This window comes from Saimiri boliviensis, chromosome 6 (assembly GCF_048565385.1).
Source record: "Saimiri boliviensis isolate mSaiBol1 chromosome 6, mSaiBol1.pri, whole genome shotgun sequence".
Lineage (NCBI taxonomy): Eukaryota > Metazoa > Chordata > Mammalia > Primates > Cebidae > Saimiri > Saimiri boliviensis.
The window spans coordinates 59,372,380-59,392,543 of record NC_133454.1 but is presented as its reverse complement, the minus strand read 5'-3'; the positions used below and the strand labels follow the sequence as shown (position 1 = coordinate 59,392,543).

The 20,164-nt window shown below is 37.7% G+C and overlaps 1 protein-coding gene across 1 annotated transcript; it reads left to right on the top strand.

Moving 5' to 3' along the window:
- Positions 1–3,790: 3,790 nt before the first annotated feature.
- On the top strand, positions 3,791–4,732 carry LOC101029737 (olfactory receptor 6M1). Its single transcript, XM_003923572.3, has one exon. The coding sequence runs from the start codon at positions 3,791–3,793 to the stop codon at positions 4,730–4,732; it is 942 nt and encodes a 313-aa protein (XP_003923621.1).
- The last annotated feature ends 15,432 nt before the right edge of the window (positions 4,733–20,164 follow it).

Sequence of the window (20,164 nt, the reverse complement as noted above, 5' to 3'; positions counted from 1 at the left end):
TGCTGAATTCACTGAGATGTGGGACAAGGAGGATACCCAGAACTTAAAAGTGTTTGAAGGGCTGTCGCGGTGAAAAGGTTAACATTTGATCTACAAAATCAGTACATGAAGATGTATTTGGAAGTTTAAAAAAAAAAAACAAAAAAAAAAAACAGAGTTTTCCACTCAAGATAAGCGTTTTTCATCCAGTCAGTGCTAAAGCAAGATAGTAATTTACTAATCACCGAAGTCACCCAAGCAATGGCTGGATGCATATGTAGTGAGACTGCTAAACAGAAGTATTCATTATGGGGTTGGATGGTCAATGACCTAGTAAGGGTTATTTCATCTTTGATAGATATTTCTGAGTTAGAAATAGAATTAGCAATAAACAATAATAAATAAAAAGTACAAAAGTACAATGCTATGAATTCATACACTTACAGATAATAAAGTTTGAGCCTCTTCCTATGTCTGCACATATAAAACAGGAAAATTTTACATTATATAATCGATGCAATGTAAATATACTTTTTCCACATATGTTTTATCTACTAATACACTATCACTTTTGTTAAATTTACTTCCCTGTATATAGTCTCTCTGATCTTTCAATATTCTTAATGAATGGAGTCATAAGCCAACCTGGAATGATTCAAGTTCAGTATGCATTAAAAATTAATCTTTTTGCAACTTTTTTTTTTTTTTTTTTTTTTGAGACGGAGTTTCACTCTTGTTGCCCAGGCTGGAGTGCAATGGCCCGATCTCGGCTCACCGCAACCTCCGCCTCCTGGGCTCAGGCAATTCTCCTGCCTCAGCCTCCTGAGTAGCTGGGATTACAGGCACGCGCCACCATGCCCAGCTAATTTTTTTTTTGTATTTTTAGTAGAGACAGGGTTTCACCATGTTGACCAGGATGGTCTCGATGTCTTGACCTCGTGATCCACCCGCCTCGGCCTCCGAAAGTGCTGGGATTACAGGAGTGAGCCACCGCACCCGGCCTCTTTTGCAAATTATTAATTCAGATAAGAAACAATTAGCGTTAATTGTTCATCTCCTTTCTTAACCAATGTTTTAGCAAAAATCTATTAGGTATTGTCACATATATTATTTCATTTCAACCTCATCACAGGTCATTTTGAACATTATAATTATCTTTATTTCCCTGATAAAGAAGCTATGACTTAGAGGTAAAGAATTTAATTTGATGAAAAAAGAGCTGTAAGTGATAAAAACTAGGATTGGAATCCAGTTCTTTAAACTATCTCACATTAATCTAATTAATACCTGAGTCTTAAAATGTAAAATATACTTAAAGTAAAATTTAAAAATAGGAATAAAGATAGTGCTTATCTCATATAATTATAATGAAAATTAAAAGAGTAAACTGCTTTCAACCATGTCTGGCAACTACCAAAAACTCAGTAAATATTTATCTATTATTACCAAAAAAAAAAAAAAAAAAAAAACTGTAAACTATAATTTGCCTATTGAACAACCTCATGGAAATAATACAAGTCACACAAAAAACAGATAACAATATGCCTTGCACAGAAAGTTAATTTCCCATGCTATTATATTAGTATATGTATTTGTGATTAGCCACTTCTATGCAGTAACTTAGCAAATCGTTTAGGAATTTATTTACTGGAGAATAAAAGAAGTTATACTCTTTGAGGTGAGTCAGGGAGTCAAACAGTACAGATAGCAGGACTCTGAAACTTTAACAGACCTTTTAAATGTGTAGCCCCACATTCTAAGACGAGAAAACTGAAGTTTAGAGCATAAAATAAGATTTTTTTAAAAAAAGCACAGTATTTCTATGCTATTGAGGCATCAGCTATCCGAGCCCAGCTATGATATAGAACTATTCCCTCAGACTAAGAACCCATGAAAGATATCTGCAAGTGATTTTACATTATCAACTGCTCTAATAAAGTAAAATCTAATATTATAAGAACAAATCTTTCTTGGGTTTTTGCACTGAGTAACAAACAGTGAGAGCAAACATCCTATTGGAAAAGAAGATTCTCAGAAATCTCAGAAATTAATAAGACAAGTACACAAAAAAATTATTTGGAAGAATATTTATTTGATCATTATTTATACAAACAAGAAGTGTAAACCATCTAAATTTTCAGCACTAAGCAACTTGCTAAATATATCACATTCCCACTGATAGAATCAAACACTATATAATTCTCAAAAATGACTGTGAAGATTTCTAGGAATTTACATGGAAAAATAATGAAATGTTTTTAAAAAATGAAAAAAGTAAAGAGAAAGAAAGGAAAATAAAAAAGCTGATTACAAAATAGTCTGCTAGTATGATTTATTTTAGATACGCAGGTACGTAAACTTGAACTTTACGATAGCCTAAAATTATATAAACCAAAATGTCACTGTATCTCTAAGTTTAATTAAAAATAATTTTTTGAACTTGCGTTTTTGAATTCTTTGCACTAAAAATGTCTTTCCTGAAATAATAAGAAAAAAGAAAATAAGAGGGCAAACTTTATCTTAGAGGAAGTTTCAGGGGGAGGTTGGGAAAAGAAAAAGAGGTGGCCATGATCAGTAGCAAAGAGTAGAGGATATGCTAACTTATCTATTAAGGATTTACTAAGGAGGTGCTAAGTGATATCTAGGTAAATAAAGCATCAAGGTTAGAGTTAAAGCATACGTAGGTTTTAACCTTAAATGGGGAGGTCTTTGCAAAAGAATCAATTCTCAGATAGTGGGACAAAGAACAAACTAGATGATCTTGAAGTACAGTTTTAGGATGTCAGCTGACAAAGTAAATTAAGTGAGCTGAATTACCTCTGTTTTGCTTTCCTGTGTATAATTTGTAGTTCTCTGATGTTATCACACTACATATGGTGCTCTCAAATAATCAGCCAGATGTATGCTATATATTAGATACTTCACAGAACTTGTAGGAGGTAGGTTTTAGACACAAGGAACAATCTAAGGGCAAGACACCCATTATTTCTTTTTGAGGTGTTATATAAAATGAATAATACGAACCATGAACTGTTGTTCCTTTTAAACATCTCTGGGCTGTTTTCATAGGTCTATACATGCTAGGGAAAGACTTTAAGAATTGGGAGATTCTGAATATCTACATATGTAGAAAAAACTAAATCAACTTTTATCTCTGACTCGTAACAATCATCAAAGTGAAAGAAAGTTTGTTATTGAAAAGACTATAACGTTTTTAAAGGATTTGCCACTCAGGAACTGTAAACCAGAATAATCGAAGAGCATTCTGATTAAGTATACATCAGTATGTTAGCACATTTTTTAGCTGAGAAAATCAAGCCAAAAGAGAAAAAAAGACTAGAAATTTCATCTAATGAAAAGACTAGAAATTTCATCTCATTCAGCTTGAGGAATGAGAAGGTAAAGGAAGTGTTGAGAGAGACAGTGAACAAAATCATGACCTTGATACTAAGGAAAACTTGACACTGCTATATACTACATAGATCATATAGTTTTTTTTATTATTTATTTTGTTAAGTTCCAAGAAAAAAAGAAATTTTATAACTAGAAGGAACCTTAGTTTTTTGTCCAGCCTTATCACATTATTTTACAGAAAAACAAAGAAACAAAAAAAAAATGTACCTAAATAGTATCTTGACTGTCCCAATGTGGCACAGTAATAACTTTCAGATAGTCCTACATGCCAGGACTCATCTCCCAACATAAGACACTCTCCACAATACATCTTTCACAGATATCTACAAAATTACCTAAACTGATTTTTCTTTTTTTGTTTCCTCAGGGAAACCCTGCCTACCATGTAGTGGTCAACATGGGAAACTGGAGCACTGTGACTGAATTCACACTAATTGCCTTCCCAGCTCTCCTGGACATTCGAATATCTCTCTTCTTGGTTCTTGTGTTAATTTACACGTTAACAACAACAGGAAACATCATCATCATCTCCCTGATACGAATTGATCATCGTCTGCAAACTCCAATGTACTTTTTCCTCAGTAATTTGTCCTTTCTGGATATCTTATATACCACTGTCACTACCCCAAAGTTGTTAGCCTGCCTCCTAGGAGAAAAGAAAACCATATCTTTTGCTGGTTGTATGACCCAGGCATATTTCTACTTCTTTCTGGGGACAGCGGAGTTTATCCTCTTGGCGGTGATGTCCTTTGACCGTTACGTGGCCATCTGTGACCCACTGCGCTACACCGTCATCATGAACAGCAGGACCTGTTTCCTGCTGGTTCTGGGATGCTGGGTGGGAGCCTTCCTGTCTGTGTTGGTTCCAACCATGGTGGTGACACGGCTACCTTACTGTAGGAAAGAAATTAATCATTTTTTCTGTGACATTGCCCCTCTTCTACAGGTGGCCTGTATAAACACTCACCTCATTGAGAAGATAAACCTTCTCCTCTCTGCCCTTGTCATCCTGAGCTCCCTGGGATTCACCTCTGGGTCCTATGTGTACATACTTTCCACCATTCTGAGTATCCCCTCCACCCAGGGCCGTCAGAAAGCTTTTTCTACCTGCGCTTCTCACATCACTGTTGTCTCCATTGCCTATGGGAGCAACATCTTTGTGTATGTGAGACCCAATCAGAACTCCTCACTGGATTATGACAAGGTTGCTGCTGTTCTCATCACAGTGGTGACCCCTCTCCTGAACCCTTTTATCTACAGCTTGAGGAATGAGAAGGTAAAGGAAGTGTTGAGAGAGACAGTGAACAGAATCATGACCTTGATACTAAGGAAAACTTGACACTACTATATACTACATATGTCATATAGGTTTTTTTTTTTTAATTTATTTTGTTAAGTTCCAGAGTACATGTAGGTTTGTTACATGAGTAAACATGTGCCATGGTGGTTTACTGCATCTATCAATCCGTCATCTAGATACTAAGCCCACCATGCCTTAGTTCTTTTTCCTAATGCTCTCCCCAACCCCCAGCCCTCCCCTGACAGCACACATTTCTTATCTTCAACACATTCATTCTGCATGACTATGGTGGTGTTTGGTGTGCCAGAACCTGAGACAGTGCCCCAGGATAAGCAATGATCATGCCAAACTAAAAGAAAACTTTTATCATGTCTGGGGGAAAATCCAATCCATGAAGTCTCTTGCATATTCCATGATAGGGGTGCTGAGTGCAATGGCTCACACCTGTAATCCCAACACTTTGGAAGGCCAAGATGGGAGGATTGATTGAGCCCTGGAAGTTGAGGCTGCAGTGAGCTATGATTGAGCCATTGCCCTCCAGCCTGGTGGCAGAGTGAGACCTCGTTTAAAAATAATAATAATAATACCATGAAAGAAACCTAACAGGGATTCAAAGGTCTCCAGTTCTAGTCCTGGCCAACTTCACTTACTTTCCACAGATTTTTACCATGCTAAAACTTATCCAGTCCTTAATGTCATTTTAAAATAAAATAATAGATAATATAATCTCACTACTTGTAATAAGGCATGTAAAGTTAAAAATTATTTTCTTATTAGGAACTCGAATATTTCTAGAGACTTTGCTTTAACCTTTATTGTGCAGATCAAGTAAAGATGATGTGAGAAGTGAGAGAAAAAGAGGTATGACTGAGGATGGTATCAAGCCTCTAGCTATACTGAGTGAAAGAGAAAGATACTTGATGAGAAAAGGAACACAGGGCTGGGCACGGTGGCTCAGGCTTCTAATCCCAGCACTTTGAGAGGCCAAGTCGGGTGCATCACTTGAGATCAGGAGTTCAAGACCAGTCTGACCAACATGGTGAAACCCCATCTCTACTAAAAATATAAAAATTAGTGCCGTGTCGTGGTATATGCCTGTAATCCCAGCTACATGGGAGGCTGAGGCAGGAGAACCACTTGAACCCAGGAGGTGGAGGTTGCAGAGAGCCGAGATCACACCACTGCATTCCAGCCTGGTGACATAGCAAGACTCCATCTGAAGAAGAAGAAGAAAGAGAAGGAGAAGGAGAGGAGGAGGAGGAAGAAAAGAAACACAGGAGGGGTTTTTTAAAGGTGGATCTATTGAACTGGAGGTTTTTGAGGGATATCCAGTTATAAGTTGACAGTTCAGAGAATTATTTGAAGCTTAGGAGAAAGACTTGAGCTAGAGATATAATTTAGGGAATCATCAAATATATCAATGATAATGAAAGCCATAAACATGACTGAGATCAACAAGGAAGAATACAAAAAGAGATAATCCATAAATTAGTTTAAGGATGGATGACCAAAGAGAAGAAAAACCAGGAAAGTATACCATGAAAGATAGTATGAAAGACAAAAGGTGAACATTTCAAGTAGCATGATAAAGAATGAAAAGTATCTGTTGCATTTAGTCACAACAAATCCTGAATTAGTTTACTAAAAAATTTAATAGAATTTTGGGGGTACAATTCAAAATACAGTAGGTAGAATAGTGTGTAGATATAAATAAATGGAGAATATAAATATAGACCACACTTTCAAGAAGGCTGATTGAGAATATAAGCAATATAGCAATACAGGTTGAGTATCCCTAATCCAAAAATTTACAATCAGAAATCTTCCAAAATCTGAAACTTTTGAGTGCTGACATGATGTTAAAGGAAACACATTCACTGGAGCATTTCAGATTCTTTAGTTTTGGATTAGGTATGCTCAAATGGTAACTATAATGCAAATATTCTAAAATCTGAATAAATCCAAATCCAAAACACTTCTGGTCCCAGCATTTTAGATAAGAGATACTCAACCTGTCTGAATGAAGGAAACATTATTTTACAGTGGAAGATGTGTTTGCTTTTTTAAACACAACTTGGTTGCAAATATATCCCTGCTGCTGAATGAAGTACAGCAGCAGGGATAGGTTGAGGCAACCAGAGAACAAGAAGTGATCAGTGTGACAGGTTTCCTGGGATGGTCAAAGGGGATGACATCAAGGCCATTAGCAGAAGTAGAGCTGCTGGCAGAAGTTTATGTTACTTACTGGTAAATAAAAATAAATACATGCACAACTGGAACCATGCCAGATAAAAATAAAGTGCAAATTTTCACAGTCTTTTTTGATAGGTGGCCCAAGGTGAATCTTAAGAAGACCTAGAAGCTTGGCACCTGGCTTCAGGTAGAAAACGACCAAAGGAAAATTTAACTTTGCAAAGTAGAGCAAAATAATTAAGTTCATCATCGAGCAATATAATGCATTAATGTTCACAGGTCAAAAAGAATTCATTCTTCCATTTACCAAATATTACTGTATGCCAATCAATAGAACAGACAAAATGCCTGCTTTTCGATCAGTTTATAGAGGGAGACATATCATAAGTAAAATATAATAGAGAAAAAATATATGAAAAGTTGCCAGGTGACAAAAGTTATGAAGAAAAATTAAAGCAGGGAAGGGGAACAGGGAGTTTGGGGGATCCGTTTCAAGTGTTAATGAGGTGGTTAAAAAAGCTTTCTCTAGGAAGTTGATCTGTGAATAAAGATTTGAAGGAGATGAATATATGAGCTATGGGACTATCTGGGAGAAAAGCAGGACAAAGTAGGACAAAGACCCTGTGCTGTGGAAAGAATAAAGGAAGCAGGCCCTTGTGTTATAACAACCAGCCATTAAGAGGAGAAATTATCTGAGAGCATCTGCTGCCAGATCCCAAGGACCACATGAGCACCAAGATGGGAAACCAAGTTCATTGGTACACTGCACTAGAACTAAAAGCCAAAACAAACTAGAAGATTTTACTAAGCTCATAGTGATATGGAATTGGTCATCAAGCACAGCCACATATAATCAATAAATACTAACTGACTATATGTAAAAAAAAATTCTGAAGTTAAACCATAAGTGATTTTTACCTATAGTGTCATTTTTTTCAATGAATTGGTTTCATAATGAGTTTGAAGTTAAAGCCTTTATGTCTTTTTTAAGCAGGAAACATCTGAAACAGGAGACTGATACGGTTTGACTCTGTGTCGCCTCCCACATCACACCTTGACTTATAGTCCCCACATATTGAGGGAGGGACCCATAATCCCCACATATCAAGGGAGGGGGGGGTGAATGGATCATGGGGCAGTTCCCCCATGCTGTTCTTGTGTTAGTGAGTTAGCTCTCACAAGATCTGATGGTTTTATAAGTATTTAACAGTTCCTCCTTCACACTCTCTTTCCTGCCTTGTGAAGAAGGTACTTGCCTCTTCGCCTTCCACCATGATTGTAAGTTTCCTGAGGCCTCCACAGACATGCAGAACTGTGAGTCAATTAAACCTCTTTCCCTTATAAATTACCCAGTCTCATATAAGTCTTTACAGCAGTATATAAATGGACTAATACTGAGACAAATCAATACTTCATTGATTAGTACAGTGATTCTCAAAATCCAGTTCCTAGGCCAGCAGCTTTAACATCATCTAGGAATGTGTTAGAAACAGAATTTCTCAAGTACCATACCAGACCCACTATACCTCTGAAACTGGAGGTGAAGGTCAGCAATATGTGTTCTAATAAGCCTTGCAGAAGACCATGAAGAATACAAAAGTTTGAGAACCAGTGCTTAGGGAGAACCAGGCAAGCCTCTGGTTACCATGAAATCTTTATCATTGCTAGGCCTCAGGAAGAGCCTTGATTAAATGTTGCTAAGAAAAAGAATATGTCATAAAATATACTTGATATATGATTTTTAAAGATTATATAGCATACAGCAGTGGTCCCCAATCTTTTTGGTACCAGGGACCAGTTTCACAGAAGACAATTTTTCCACAGCCAGGTGGAGGCAGAGGGTTGATGCTGGAATAATTCAAGCACATTACTTTTATTGTGTACTTTATTTCTATTATAATTACATTGTAATATACAATGAAATAAATATACAATTCACTATAATGTAGAATGAGTGGGAGCTCTGAGCTTGTTTTTCTGCAGGTAGGGGGTCCCATCTGAGAGTGAAAGGAGATGGTGATGGATCATCAGGCATTAGATTCTCATAAGGAGCATGCAGACTAGATGCTTCACAGGTACAGTTCACAGTAAGGTTTGTGCTCCTAAGAATCTAATGCCACTAATGATCTAACAGGAGACAGAACTCAGGTAGTAATACTGATGGGAAGTGGCTGTAAATACAGATGAAGCTTCACCCACTCACCCACCGCTCACCTCTATGGCCTGTTAGGAACTGTGTGGCTGAGTTCCTAACAGGCCACGGACCTAACCAGTACCAGTCCATGACCTAGGGGTTAGGAGTTAGGTACCTCTGGCATATAGTATTATTAATATGATTATAATAATTATAATTATCATTATTCCTATCATAGGCACTAATTTATATCTGTTCATTTACTGTTATCAAATGAGTGGATTACTTCTAAAAACTGAGTTCCTTCCTATCTATAGAGAAATATTTTGCTGAAGCACTTGAGAGAGCTGCCAAAGTACCTTGTTTATTTATTTATTTATTTATTTAATGAGCTTGGGCATTTGGCAATAAAATAAAGGCTTGCTCGACATTGAGTTCCCAACAGTTGTATTAAAGGCCAGATTTGTGTTTGTTGGTTCTTTTCTATGTCACCTAAATCATTTGTGATTTAAATCTCTCTGACTCTTTCTGGCTCAGAAAAAAAAAAAAAAAGTTTAACTGTATGGTTTAATTACCATTGTATTATGGTCATTTTCCTCAGAACTCATTAGTCAGTCAGGCATTTATTCATAGAAGATGTGCTGAATTATGATCCTGGTTATCCAACCTTTCTGTATCTCAGTTGCTTACTTATCTACAAAATGATAATTTCTATGGTGTGGGGCTAAAGTAGGATAAACCTAAAAGCACTTATATCAGTTGTGTAATATAGAAATGCTGAATGAATATTATTTATCTTTTTAAGGCCCTGTGTAAAATTCAATGGAAGATGCTGATGATACAAAGATAAGCAAGACATTATCTCTACTCCTAAATTATTCACACTTTAGTTTGAGAGAAAAGAAAATACAAGAAAATTTTATGAATGATAAATTATAAAAATAAATTAGTTAATTCTTCTGATATTGGCCATGGTAGAGTAAATGCTATTTGATTTTTGTCTTTTGACTTAGGCAACTAGAAAATAACAAAAATACATACAGCAAACCATTTCACACATTGTCTAATAAGCAATACAAGATTGTGAATATTGAGAGAAGGAAAACTAAACAAGGTGAGCCTTAAAACTGCCCCAGTATGCAACTGAGATGCAGTCTCCAGCCTGCAGCCTAGGGGGAGTATTCAAACAGAGTCTGGGTGTTTCTCTGAATTAAGAAAATAGAGATCACTCTGGGGAGGCCAGGGCAACTTGAATTTGTAGCGAAGATGACCAGAAATGAAAGAGTTGCATAGAAAGAGAACTCTGGAGATAAGCAGAAGGACTCCCTGAAGACTTTGGCCGAATATAAAGCTAGGCAGTCATGAAAAGAAATTACCTAAACATGTGGAAGGATCCACAAGAAATCAATAGGCCAAATAATTCCTGGTTTCACATAGGGATGGAAATAGTTTGTGTTCCTTTCAGCCAAAATAAAAAGACCTTTTAATATTTTGAGTATTATGTAGAGTAAGGGAGACAAATTATCTCTAGTACAAAGACAGATCTAGCTTTTTCTTAGAAGACTTTCAAAACAGGACTGAAAAGATCAAAGTAGTCCACAAGGAATTGCCTGGGAGAACAAAGTTTAACACAACTTGGAAGCATAAAACTGAATCTATAACTTCATAATATCACAATATCCAGCATCCAAACAAAAATTTCTAAGCATACAAAGAAGCAGGATATTATAATACATAACAAGAAGGAAAAATCATCAAAAGAAGCGAATCTGGAAATAATGGGAATTCATAGGAAAAGAATATTTAAATAGCTATGTGCCCAAGAATTTAGACTATAAAGTGATTTAACAATTATCAAAATTATTAATAAGTGATTTAAAGCATTTCTTATATAAATACTCTCAAATGGTAGATATAATCATTACTATCATCATCATAACCATTTTATTTGCCCTATACACTTTTATAACTTTAGATGTCTTTCTGGTAGTATTTCATTTTTTGCTAGTATCCATTATGCTTACAGAGTTGGCCATGGTAATTCCATATCCTTAAGTTATTAGATGAAGAGCTTTGTAGGAAATGTTATTTGCCTCAATACAATGCACATGATCTATTTTTAAAGTGCCCATAAAAGACACTTTTCATTCATTCTTCTATTCTTTGCCTTGCAGGCAGGATAACAGGTAGGGGATATGACCGAAGTTCTTCTTGGCCACACCAATCTGGGAAGAAGGCCAAAATAAGATTTCAAATGTCACTGGCCCTTGTCCACCTCACTTAGGTACATACCATAGGCTCTTGCTCTTCTGTGCAATTACTACGAAGTGTTTCTTGGAATCCCCAAGAAATGTTTCTCATGTACTTATGAACTCTCAATATTATCTGGCTCTGGCTACCCTTCATTGATTTATACTCTTTGAAGCCACCTGAGGGCAGAGCGTCCTCACTATTACTGAAGTCTATTCCCCCTATAAGAAACTGATGTCAGTGACAAAGGAGCTGTCTTTCATTTATCCCAAAACAGCAAATGACTGAGATGGTAGGTATGCCACTATATCTGTGGTTATTCCTGCTATAGACGGAGACACTAAGCTGTATTCAAAGCAGAAATTAGGAGAATCTCCATTATCCCTACTTATCTACTTAGGCACATATATAAGGTGGCTTAAACACTATTTTTCAGTGAGTCTTTCATTTTCTTCATACACTTACTTATAATTTTAGAAATGAATCCCTGTCTTGGTTAGATAGTCAATATCTGAAACAGATACCAGATGATCCTCCCCACCCACCTTGATGCTTTCCACAGGTGCTCATCGTTTTCAGCCCAAATTCTCACATAAAATAAGTTTAGATTCCTTTGTCTACCAGTGTGTCACATATTTTTACCCTCTATCTGGGATCCCTAATACACATAAGAAAGGCAGAAGTCAGGTAGCATTAGGTAATTCAGTAGAGTATATTTGAATATCTGTGATGAATTGGCTGCCCTTAAGAACTTTTTTTTTTTTTTTTTTTGAGACGGAGTTTCGCTCTTGTTACCCAGGCTGGAGTGCAATGGCACAATCTCGGCTCACCACAACCTCCCTCACCTGGGTTCAGGCAATTCTCCTGCCTCAGCCTCCCGAGTAGCTGGGATTACAGGCATGTGCCACCATGCCCAGCTAATTTTTGTATTTTTAGTAGAGATGGGGTTTCACCATGTTGACCAGAAGGGTCTCGATCTCTTGACCTCGTGATCCACTCATCTCGGCCTCCCAAAGTGCTGGGATTATAGGCGTGAGCCACCGTGCCAGGCCCCTTAAGAACTCTTACATCCCTTCCAGCTCATGCAACTGTTCTTTGAGTAAAATTTTAAAAACATCTGAAACAGTGTTGTACAAGGTTGGTACTGCCCTACAAAATACAGAGACAAAGAAGAGTAAGATTACATTAAAATTCACGGAAACGGAGTATTCAAGAATGCCTTACAAGTTTGAAAGTGATGAACATATGTTAGAAAAATTCTCTAGGTATTTAACACCTGGTTTTTCAATATCAAACACGGGGGTGGGGGAAACAGAGAAAAAGTGTTTAATAATACAGTGATGCATCCATTTCAATGGCAAACTGAAAATCTATTCTCTTAATCTGGAATTTACCAGGATTTCTACTTTACCACTAGAAATTCCTACCTTACTGCTAGAAAATTTCAGGCTCTGCCTTTTAAACATCTAGTTACTTGTGTGTTTTCATAGTTAAATACCATTAAGGAAATTCTTGTTCCTCTCAGGACTAAATTTAAGTTTCATTAGTAACAACTACAAGAGGGAGTGCAAAACACACACAAACACACACACCACACACCACCCATCCAATTCATCTCCTTTTCCAATCAGATGAGAAGCAATTAGCAAGTTCACTGTGTTGCACAACTATGGAGAAAGGTGTGGTGCGGGTCACCATTCATATTGCAGTCTATGATACATTTCAAATTCAAAATATATTAGGGTTAAGGTGTTTTGATGCTTTGGATATAACTGAACCAGTTAAAACTGTTTAGTGTACGAATCTTTGGATTCTCTTTTTTGCACATATATGGCTTATGCCATAAGACAGGTCTGGGTTCTTCTACCACTGAAGACAGATGCCCTTTCCCTGTTATAATTTCCACATTAAGACATTAATGATACAGTGAGGAGAGGCACGAAGTCCTTGTAGGCCTGTGGCTCTGGATTTTAGGAACGAATACTCCTGTCCCTGACGTGCTCTCTTTGGATTCCTTCCATGCTTCTCTATGCCACTGGGGAAGTCAATACAAGGGTGTGAACCTAAGCTACTTTCAGTCATGGATCTACATTTTCTAACAGCCAATTGAAGTCTTGGCATGTTTGGCATCATTCAACTCAGCCCAACAAGAGCACACATTGAGGTTGGCCTCCAAGGCCAGTAACAAAGAGCATGCTTTTCTTGTTCTGGTCCTCAAGGGACTCATGAAAGCAGCTACAGCTGCTGCAGACAGCTGGTCACAATGTTGAGAATTTAGTATCATGGGTCTCAGCTGTCTCTCTTTCTGTTAATTTCTACCTTAGAGACAAACCTTAAACTTTTGAGAGTAGTGTATTCAGCAAACATAAGCAATTATGCTTTCTATTGTTTATGAACTGTCCCTGGTTAATAGGAATGCAATATTCAATACTTTAGAGTGTAATATGGTTAGCATTTGCAAAATTCAGTAACTCACATACCAATTTATTTTCAACCTCCAACCTAGAAGGGTCCTGATTGTAGATGACAGTCAGTTTCACAGAACAAAAGGACTAAAATTTCATTTAATGAAGAATAATTTTTAATAAATTGAAAAACGAAATTATCCTATATGAGACATGGACAGGAGGTTATGCATGATACAATTCTCTTAAACTTATAAAAAGTATTCTCATGTCCATGATTATTAAGGCACAGGTGATACAAATTTGCCACTGGCACCTGAGTCACATGATGTATTGACAGAGAGTATAACTGTTCATGCTATTCTTCACGCATGAGAACATACTGCAACTACACAGTGCCAGAGAGGGTTCTGGCAGGAGGAGCCTACAGCTGTTTCCTATATATGGACCATCACGGGGATTGACAGTAAGAGCAGCTGACAGAAACAGCTGAGGCTGCTGCCAAACTGATACAAATTAGATAAGTAAAAATCTGACCAGAGATTAATCCTGGGAAACCTAGAAAGGACAAGCTGCACGGTGATTTAGAACAAGCCTTTGAATGGGAATCAGGTAGTCTGGGTTCTAATCATGGTCTACCCACATATTAGAACAGTAGCTTCATGGAAGTAAAAAAAATTAATATTTTCCTCATTTGCCTCAATTATAAAATAAAGTGACTGTTGTCGATGACATCAGGGCTTCATCTAATACTAGGACAATGCTTCTTGAATTTTAATAGGCAAATAAATTACCTAGAGAGTTCATTTAAAATGCAGATTCTCTTGCCTGGGCAACAAAGTGGGACCATGTCTCTACAAAAAATTTAAAAAACAAAAATTAGTCAGGTGTGGTGGCTTATGCCTGTAATCGCAGCTACTTGGGAGGCTGAGGTGAGATCACTTGAGCCCAAGAGATTGAGGCTGTAGTGACCCATGATCGTGCCACTGCTTTCCACCCTGGACTACAGGGTGACACCCAGCCTCAAAAAAAAAAAAAAAAAAAAGTAATGCAAATTCTAATTCACCAGCTCTTGAATGGGACCCAATATTTTGCATTTCCAATAGTTTTCTGTACTGAATAGATTCAGTACTATTTTTTTATGTATTACATTTTGTATAGTGACACACTAGATCTTGCAGGTTTGAATCCATATTCCTAAACAGGATTGTTTAGGAATAAACACCTAAACAGCTAGGTGTCTCATCACCCTTTGAAATGATGGGGTGAGCCAAGCAAGTGAATAGCACAGAAATTAGGCAAGGAAATTTGGCAGGGGCCCAGCAAAAACCATAAACTATAAAGAACTAGAACCATAAAAAAATATCAAAAGATATGAGCATTGGTAAGAACGTTTGAGTCAGCAAAGAGCAGCAGCTCCAGGTGAGACAGAACGGGGACCCCTCTTAGAGGGCTGCAGGCTACCCCAAACATGGAAATAAAGGGAAATTCCAGGCAGGCACGCAGCTAGCCTTGAGAGGTAAATGAGCAACTAGATAAGCAAGAAGGTAATAATAACTTAAAACAATAGCCAGGGAAGTTATAGGCAGATGTTTTATTCCCTAAAAAAACTAAAACGAACATTTTAACATATGTCCCTGACTTGTTTTTCAGAAACCCAGATTCCCACCAAATGATCTGCTGGCACAGAGACCTCAGGTAAAGGGGAATTGAGGGCAGACTGCTGTTCTTTGTTCTAAATTTCTTCCTGAGGGACCTGGAGGAAGTCACACTCATGAGCCAGAGCATTGTTTTCCCAAATTTTTAGACAAAGCTTTGCCTCCTTAACCAGTCGCTAAGTAGAAAATTTTTAAATCTACCTATACCCCCCTTCTGCTTCAAGATGTCCTGCTTTTTTAGGCCAAACCAATGTATATTTTGCAAGTATTATTTTATGACTTTGCCTGTAACCTCTGCCTCCTCGCCTTTAAGACCACTTACCTCTCAGCCATCGGGGAGTGCAAGACTGAAGCACGAGCTGCCTGAATGTTCTTGCTTGGTGCCCTGCAATAAATGCCTCACTTCCTCTCGCTGCTATCCCCATGTCAGTGTTTGGCTTTGCTGTTCCAGGTGGTGGACCCCAGTTCGCTTCGATAACACTTTTCACTTGTAAAGTGAGTTGCTGCTAATTGTGGAGTCCTAATTAGGGAAAAGAAGTTAAGCTGGTAAAACAAGGAAAAGCAAAAAGAGAACATAGATAAGCTCTAAGTCTGCCTTTCTTCATGGTCCAGGACACATGGCTCTACTTAAGACAATAGCCAAGGAAGTTACAGGCAAGAGATGTTTTGTTCCCTAAAGAAACTAAAAATAACTCACAAATAACTCACAATCTTCCTGTGCCCAGCTATCACCAGACATGTGCAAGTTAACTCCCTGCAACCTTGGCATTATCGGTACTGCACGAGGCACTCTGCAGCCAAAAACCATCATATAAAATCTCCAGCAAGCCTTTGTTTCCTTGAAGTCAGATCCTCTTTTGCTGATTCTGCCCATTGCTCCCTCAAAATATATTTTCATGCTTTCTTTAATAAAGCTCCCTTTCTTTACCTACAACTGTCTTGGTAAATTTTTTTATCCCTGTGCCAACCAGCCCAGATAGCTGTTGCTCACCCACAACACTAATGATCAAGGAATTGGAAAATGAATTTATCATGGATAATTCTTGGTTTCTTTCTCTTTGTTTTCCTCTTTTCTCTCCCCACCCACCCCCCTCCCCAGGAGGAGAGAGTTTAGTTAATCATGCATCTCAGGCCAACCTACTTTATTTCATTTTTATCTCTATTCCCCTCTGAAGTAGGAGAATAGGGTCTAGAGTCAGGGAGCCTAAGACGGATTCACACGGACTTCCTAGAACTGGATCAAAAGGAAAAGCCCACTTCTCCACCCAAGTAACGAAAGGATCAGAGGATTTCTGGCTTTGCAACCCCCACCACCCCCCTTTCCACTCTGGCAGAGGAAAACTGGAAAGAACCTCTGATTGCTCCCCTCCCACAACCTGGTTGTAGGCCCAGTCTTCATTTGCAAAGGTTATAACTTTTTAATTTCACTTCAGCCTCTGATTGGTCCTCTCCTGTGATCAATCAGACTGATTGTGCCCCACTACTTCATTAAGTAGGGTATAAACCAAATAACCAATAGAAAACCACTAGAGGGTGTTTAAAACCCAGAAAATCTGTAACCATCCCTTTTCAGCTGCTTGCTCAAGCTCACTCCCAGTCTGTGGAGTGTATTTTCTTTTCAATAAATCTGTGTTTTTATTGTTTCATTCTTTTATTGCTTTGTTTGTGCATTTTGTCCAATTCTTCCTGGACTTCCACCCAGGTTACCTGAACCTCCGTTGGTAGCATCACCACCTTTTCTTTTCTCTCCAGACAGACAATAGTTAATTGAATTGTATCTAATGTGTTTTGTTGTTAGATGTTGACATCTAACATTCTAAGACAGCTTTAACATTCCCCTCATCTTGACTGAATTTTAGACAGGCTTCTTCCTAACTCTACATCCTTGACACCTCTTTATTTAGATTATTTACTTTAGAAAACTTATAATGGTACTTTTTTTTTAATTGCATTTTAGGTTTGGGGGTACATGTGAAGAACATGCAAGATTGTTGCATAGGTACACACATGGCAGTGTGGTTTGCTGCCTTCCGTCCCCTCACCTGTATCTGTCATTTCTCCCCATGCTATCTCTTCCCACCTCCCCACCCCCCCGTCCCTCCCCCATTTCCCCCCAACGGACCCCAGTGTGTAGTGCTCCCCTCCCTGTGTCCATGTGTTCTCATTGTTCAACACCTGCCTATGAGTGAGAATATACGGTGTTTGATTTTTTGCTCTTGTGTCCGTTTGCTGAGAATGATGGTTTCCAGGTTCATCCATGTCCCTACAAAGGACGTGAACTCATCGTTTTTGATGGCTGCATAATATTCCATGGTGTATATGTACCACATTTTCCCTGTCCAGTCTATCATCGTTGGGCATTTGGGTTGGTTCCAGGTCTTTGCTATTGTAAACAGTGCTGCAATGAACATTCGTGTGCATGTGTCCTTGTAGTAGAATGATTTATAATCCTTTGGATATATACCCAGTAATGGGATTGCTGGGTCAAATGGGATTTCTATTTTTAGGTCATTGAGGAATCGCCACACTGTCTTCCACAATGGTTGAATTAATTTACATTCCCACCAACAGTGTAAAAGTGTTCCTATTTCTCCACATCCTCTCCAGCATCTGTTGTTTCCAGGTTTTTTAATGATCGCCATTCTAACTGGTGTGAGATGGTATCTCAATGTGGTTTTGATTTGCATTTCTCTAATGACCAGTGATGATGAACATTTTTTCATATGTTTGTTGGCCTCCTGTATGTCTTCTTTTGTAAAGTATCTGTTCATATCCTTCGCCCATTTTTGAATGGGCTTGTTTGTTTTTTTCTTGTAGATCTGCTTTAGTTCTTTGCAAATTCTGGATATCGGCCCCTTGTCAGATGGGTAGACTGCAAAAATTTTTTCCCATTCTGTTGGTTGCGGGTTCACTCTACTGACTATTTCTTTTGCCGTGCAGAAGCTGTGGAGTTTGATTAGGTCCCATTTGTCTATTTTGGCTTTTGTTGCCATTGCTTTTGGTGTTTTGGTCATGAAGTCCTTGCCTACACCTATGTCCTGAATGGTTTTGCCTAGATTTTCTTCTAGGGTTTTTATGGTGTTAGGTCTGATGTTTAAGTCTTTAATCCATCTGGAGTTAATTTTGGTGTAAGGTGTCAGGAAGGGGTCCTGTTTCTGCTTTCTGCACATGGCTAGCCAGTTTTCCCAACACCATTTATTAAACAGGGAGTCCTTTCTCCATTGCTTGTTTTTGTCAGGTTTGTCGAAGATCAGATGGTTGTGGGAATGTTGTATTTCCTCTGAGGCCTCTGTTCTGTTCCATTGGTCTATATTTCTGTTTTGGTACCAGTACCATGCTGTTTTGATTACTGTAGCCTTATAGTATAGTTTGAAGTCCGGTAGTGTGATGCCTCCTGCTTTGTTCTTTCTGCTTAGAATTGACTTGGCTATGCGGGCTCTCTTTTGGTTCCATATGAAGTTTAAGGTGTTTTTTTTCCAGTTCTGTGAAGAAGGTCATTGGTAGCTTGATGGGAATAGCGTTGAATCTGTAAATTACTTTGGGCAGTATGGCCATTTTCACGATGTTGATTCTTCCTAACCATGAACATGGAATGGTTCTCCATCTGTTTGTGTCCTCTCTTATTTCGTTGAGCAATGGCTTGTAGTTCTCCTTGAAGAGATCCTTTACGTTCCTTGTTAGTTGTATTCCTAGGTATTTTATTCTCTTTGTAGCAATTGTGAATGGCAGTTCGTTCTTGATTTGGCTCTCTTGAAGTCTATTACTGGTGTATAGGAATGCTTGTGATTTTTGCACGTTGATTTTGTATCCTGAGACTTTCTCTACCTCCTGTAAGATGTTAATCTTACTTTCTTGCCCATTTTACAACGGAGGAGCTATCTGAAATATAATCAAGGAAGACAGTGCCTTATCTCTCAGTCTCTGGAAGAGTGGGAATCTGACTTTAATGGGAGACAATTAGCAAGCTCAGGTGGCCTAATCACAGAGAAAAACATTTGCAAACTCAGGAACGGCTTGATGTTCTTTAACTACCCCACTGATCAATCTCCCTGCAATGTCCTCCAGTACTTTTATACTTGGCTTAAGAATTGCCAGCATACATCTTTGCTTGCATTTATTAATCAAGCAATTTCATACTTATCCCTACCAAATATCACAAGGTGCCAAAATTTGGCATGGGGTTACAAAACTAAACTGAGCCCAAAATGGAATGATCTTTGCTTGTGTAATTTATAATAAATAAGACATTAATATTGGTTTACTGAAAATAACTACATCATGAATTTAGTAAGATTACCATAACGTCTAATCTTGTGACTTTAGGCAGTCTAGTCCACAGGTAGTAAGGAGGTTGTTTTGGGAAAGGACTGTTATCATCTTTGTTTCAAAGCTAAACTGTAAACTGTTCTTCCCAAAGTTAGTTCGGCCTATACCCAAAAATGAACAAGGACAGTTTGGAGGTTAAAAGAAAGATGGAGTCAGTTAAGTCGGATTTTTTCTCACTGTTTCACTAATAATTTTGCAACAATGGCTCCATAACTTTAAATAGTGACTATCATAGTTTCCAAAAATAATCTATGTAAACAACTAAAATAATGAGTATGTCCTTTTTAAAATGGTGAACAATTTTTGCCTAATTCAACACTTATTTAAAGATTATATATAAAATAAAGTAAAAGGAACCAGAAAATAAAAGATATGTAAAAAAAAGTTATAGAAATAAAGAGGTATTTTTTGCTAAGAAAGCTTAAAGATAAATAATTGTATATAAGAAAAAAATTGTATATGTTAAATTTAGACCCAGAATAAAATGACTGGTTGTTTAGAAAGA

Coding starts and splice junctions, on each gene's coding strand:
- LOC101029737 (XM_003923572.3), top strand. CDS start 3,791: ATGGGAAACTGGAGCACTGTGACTGAATTCACACTAATTGCCTTCCCA.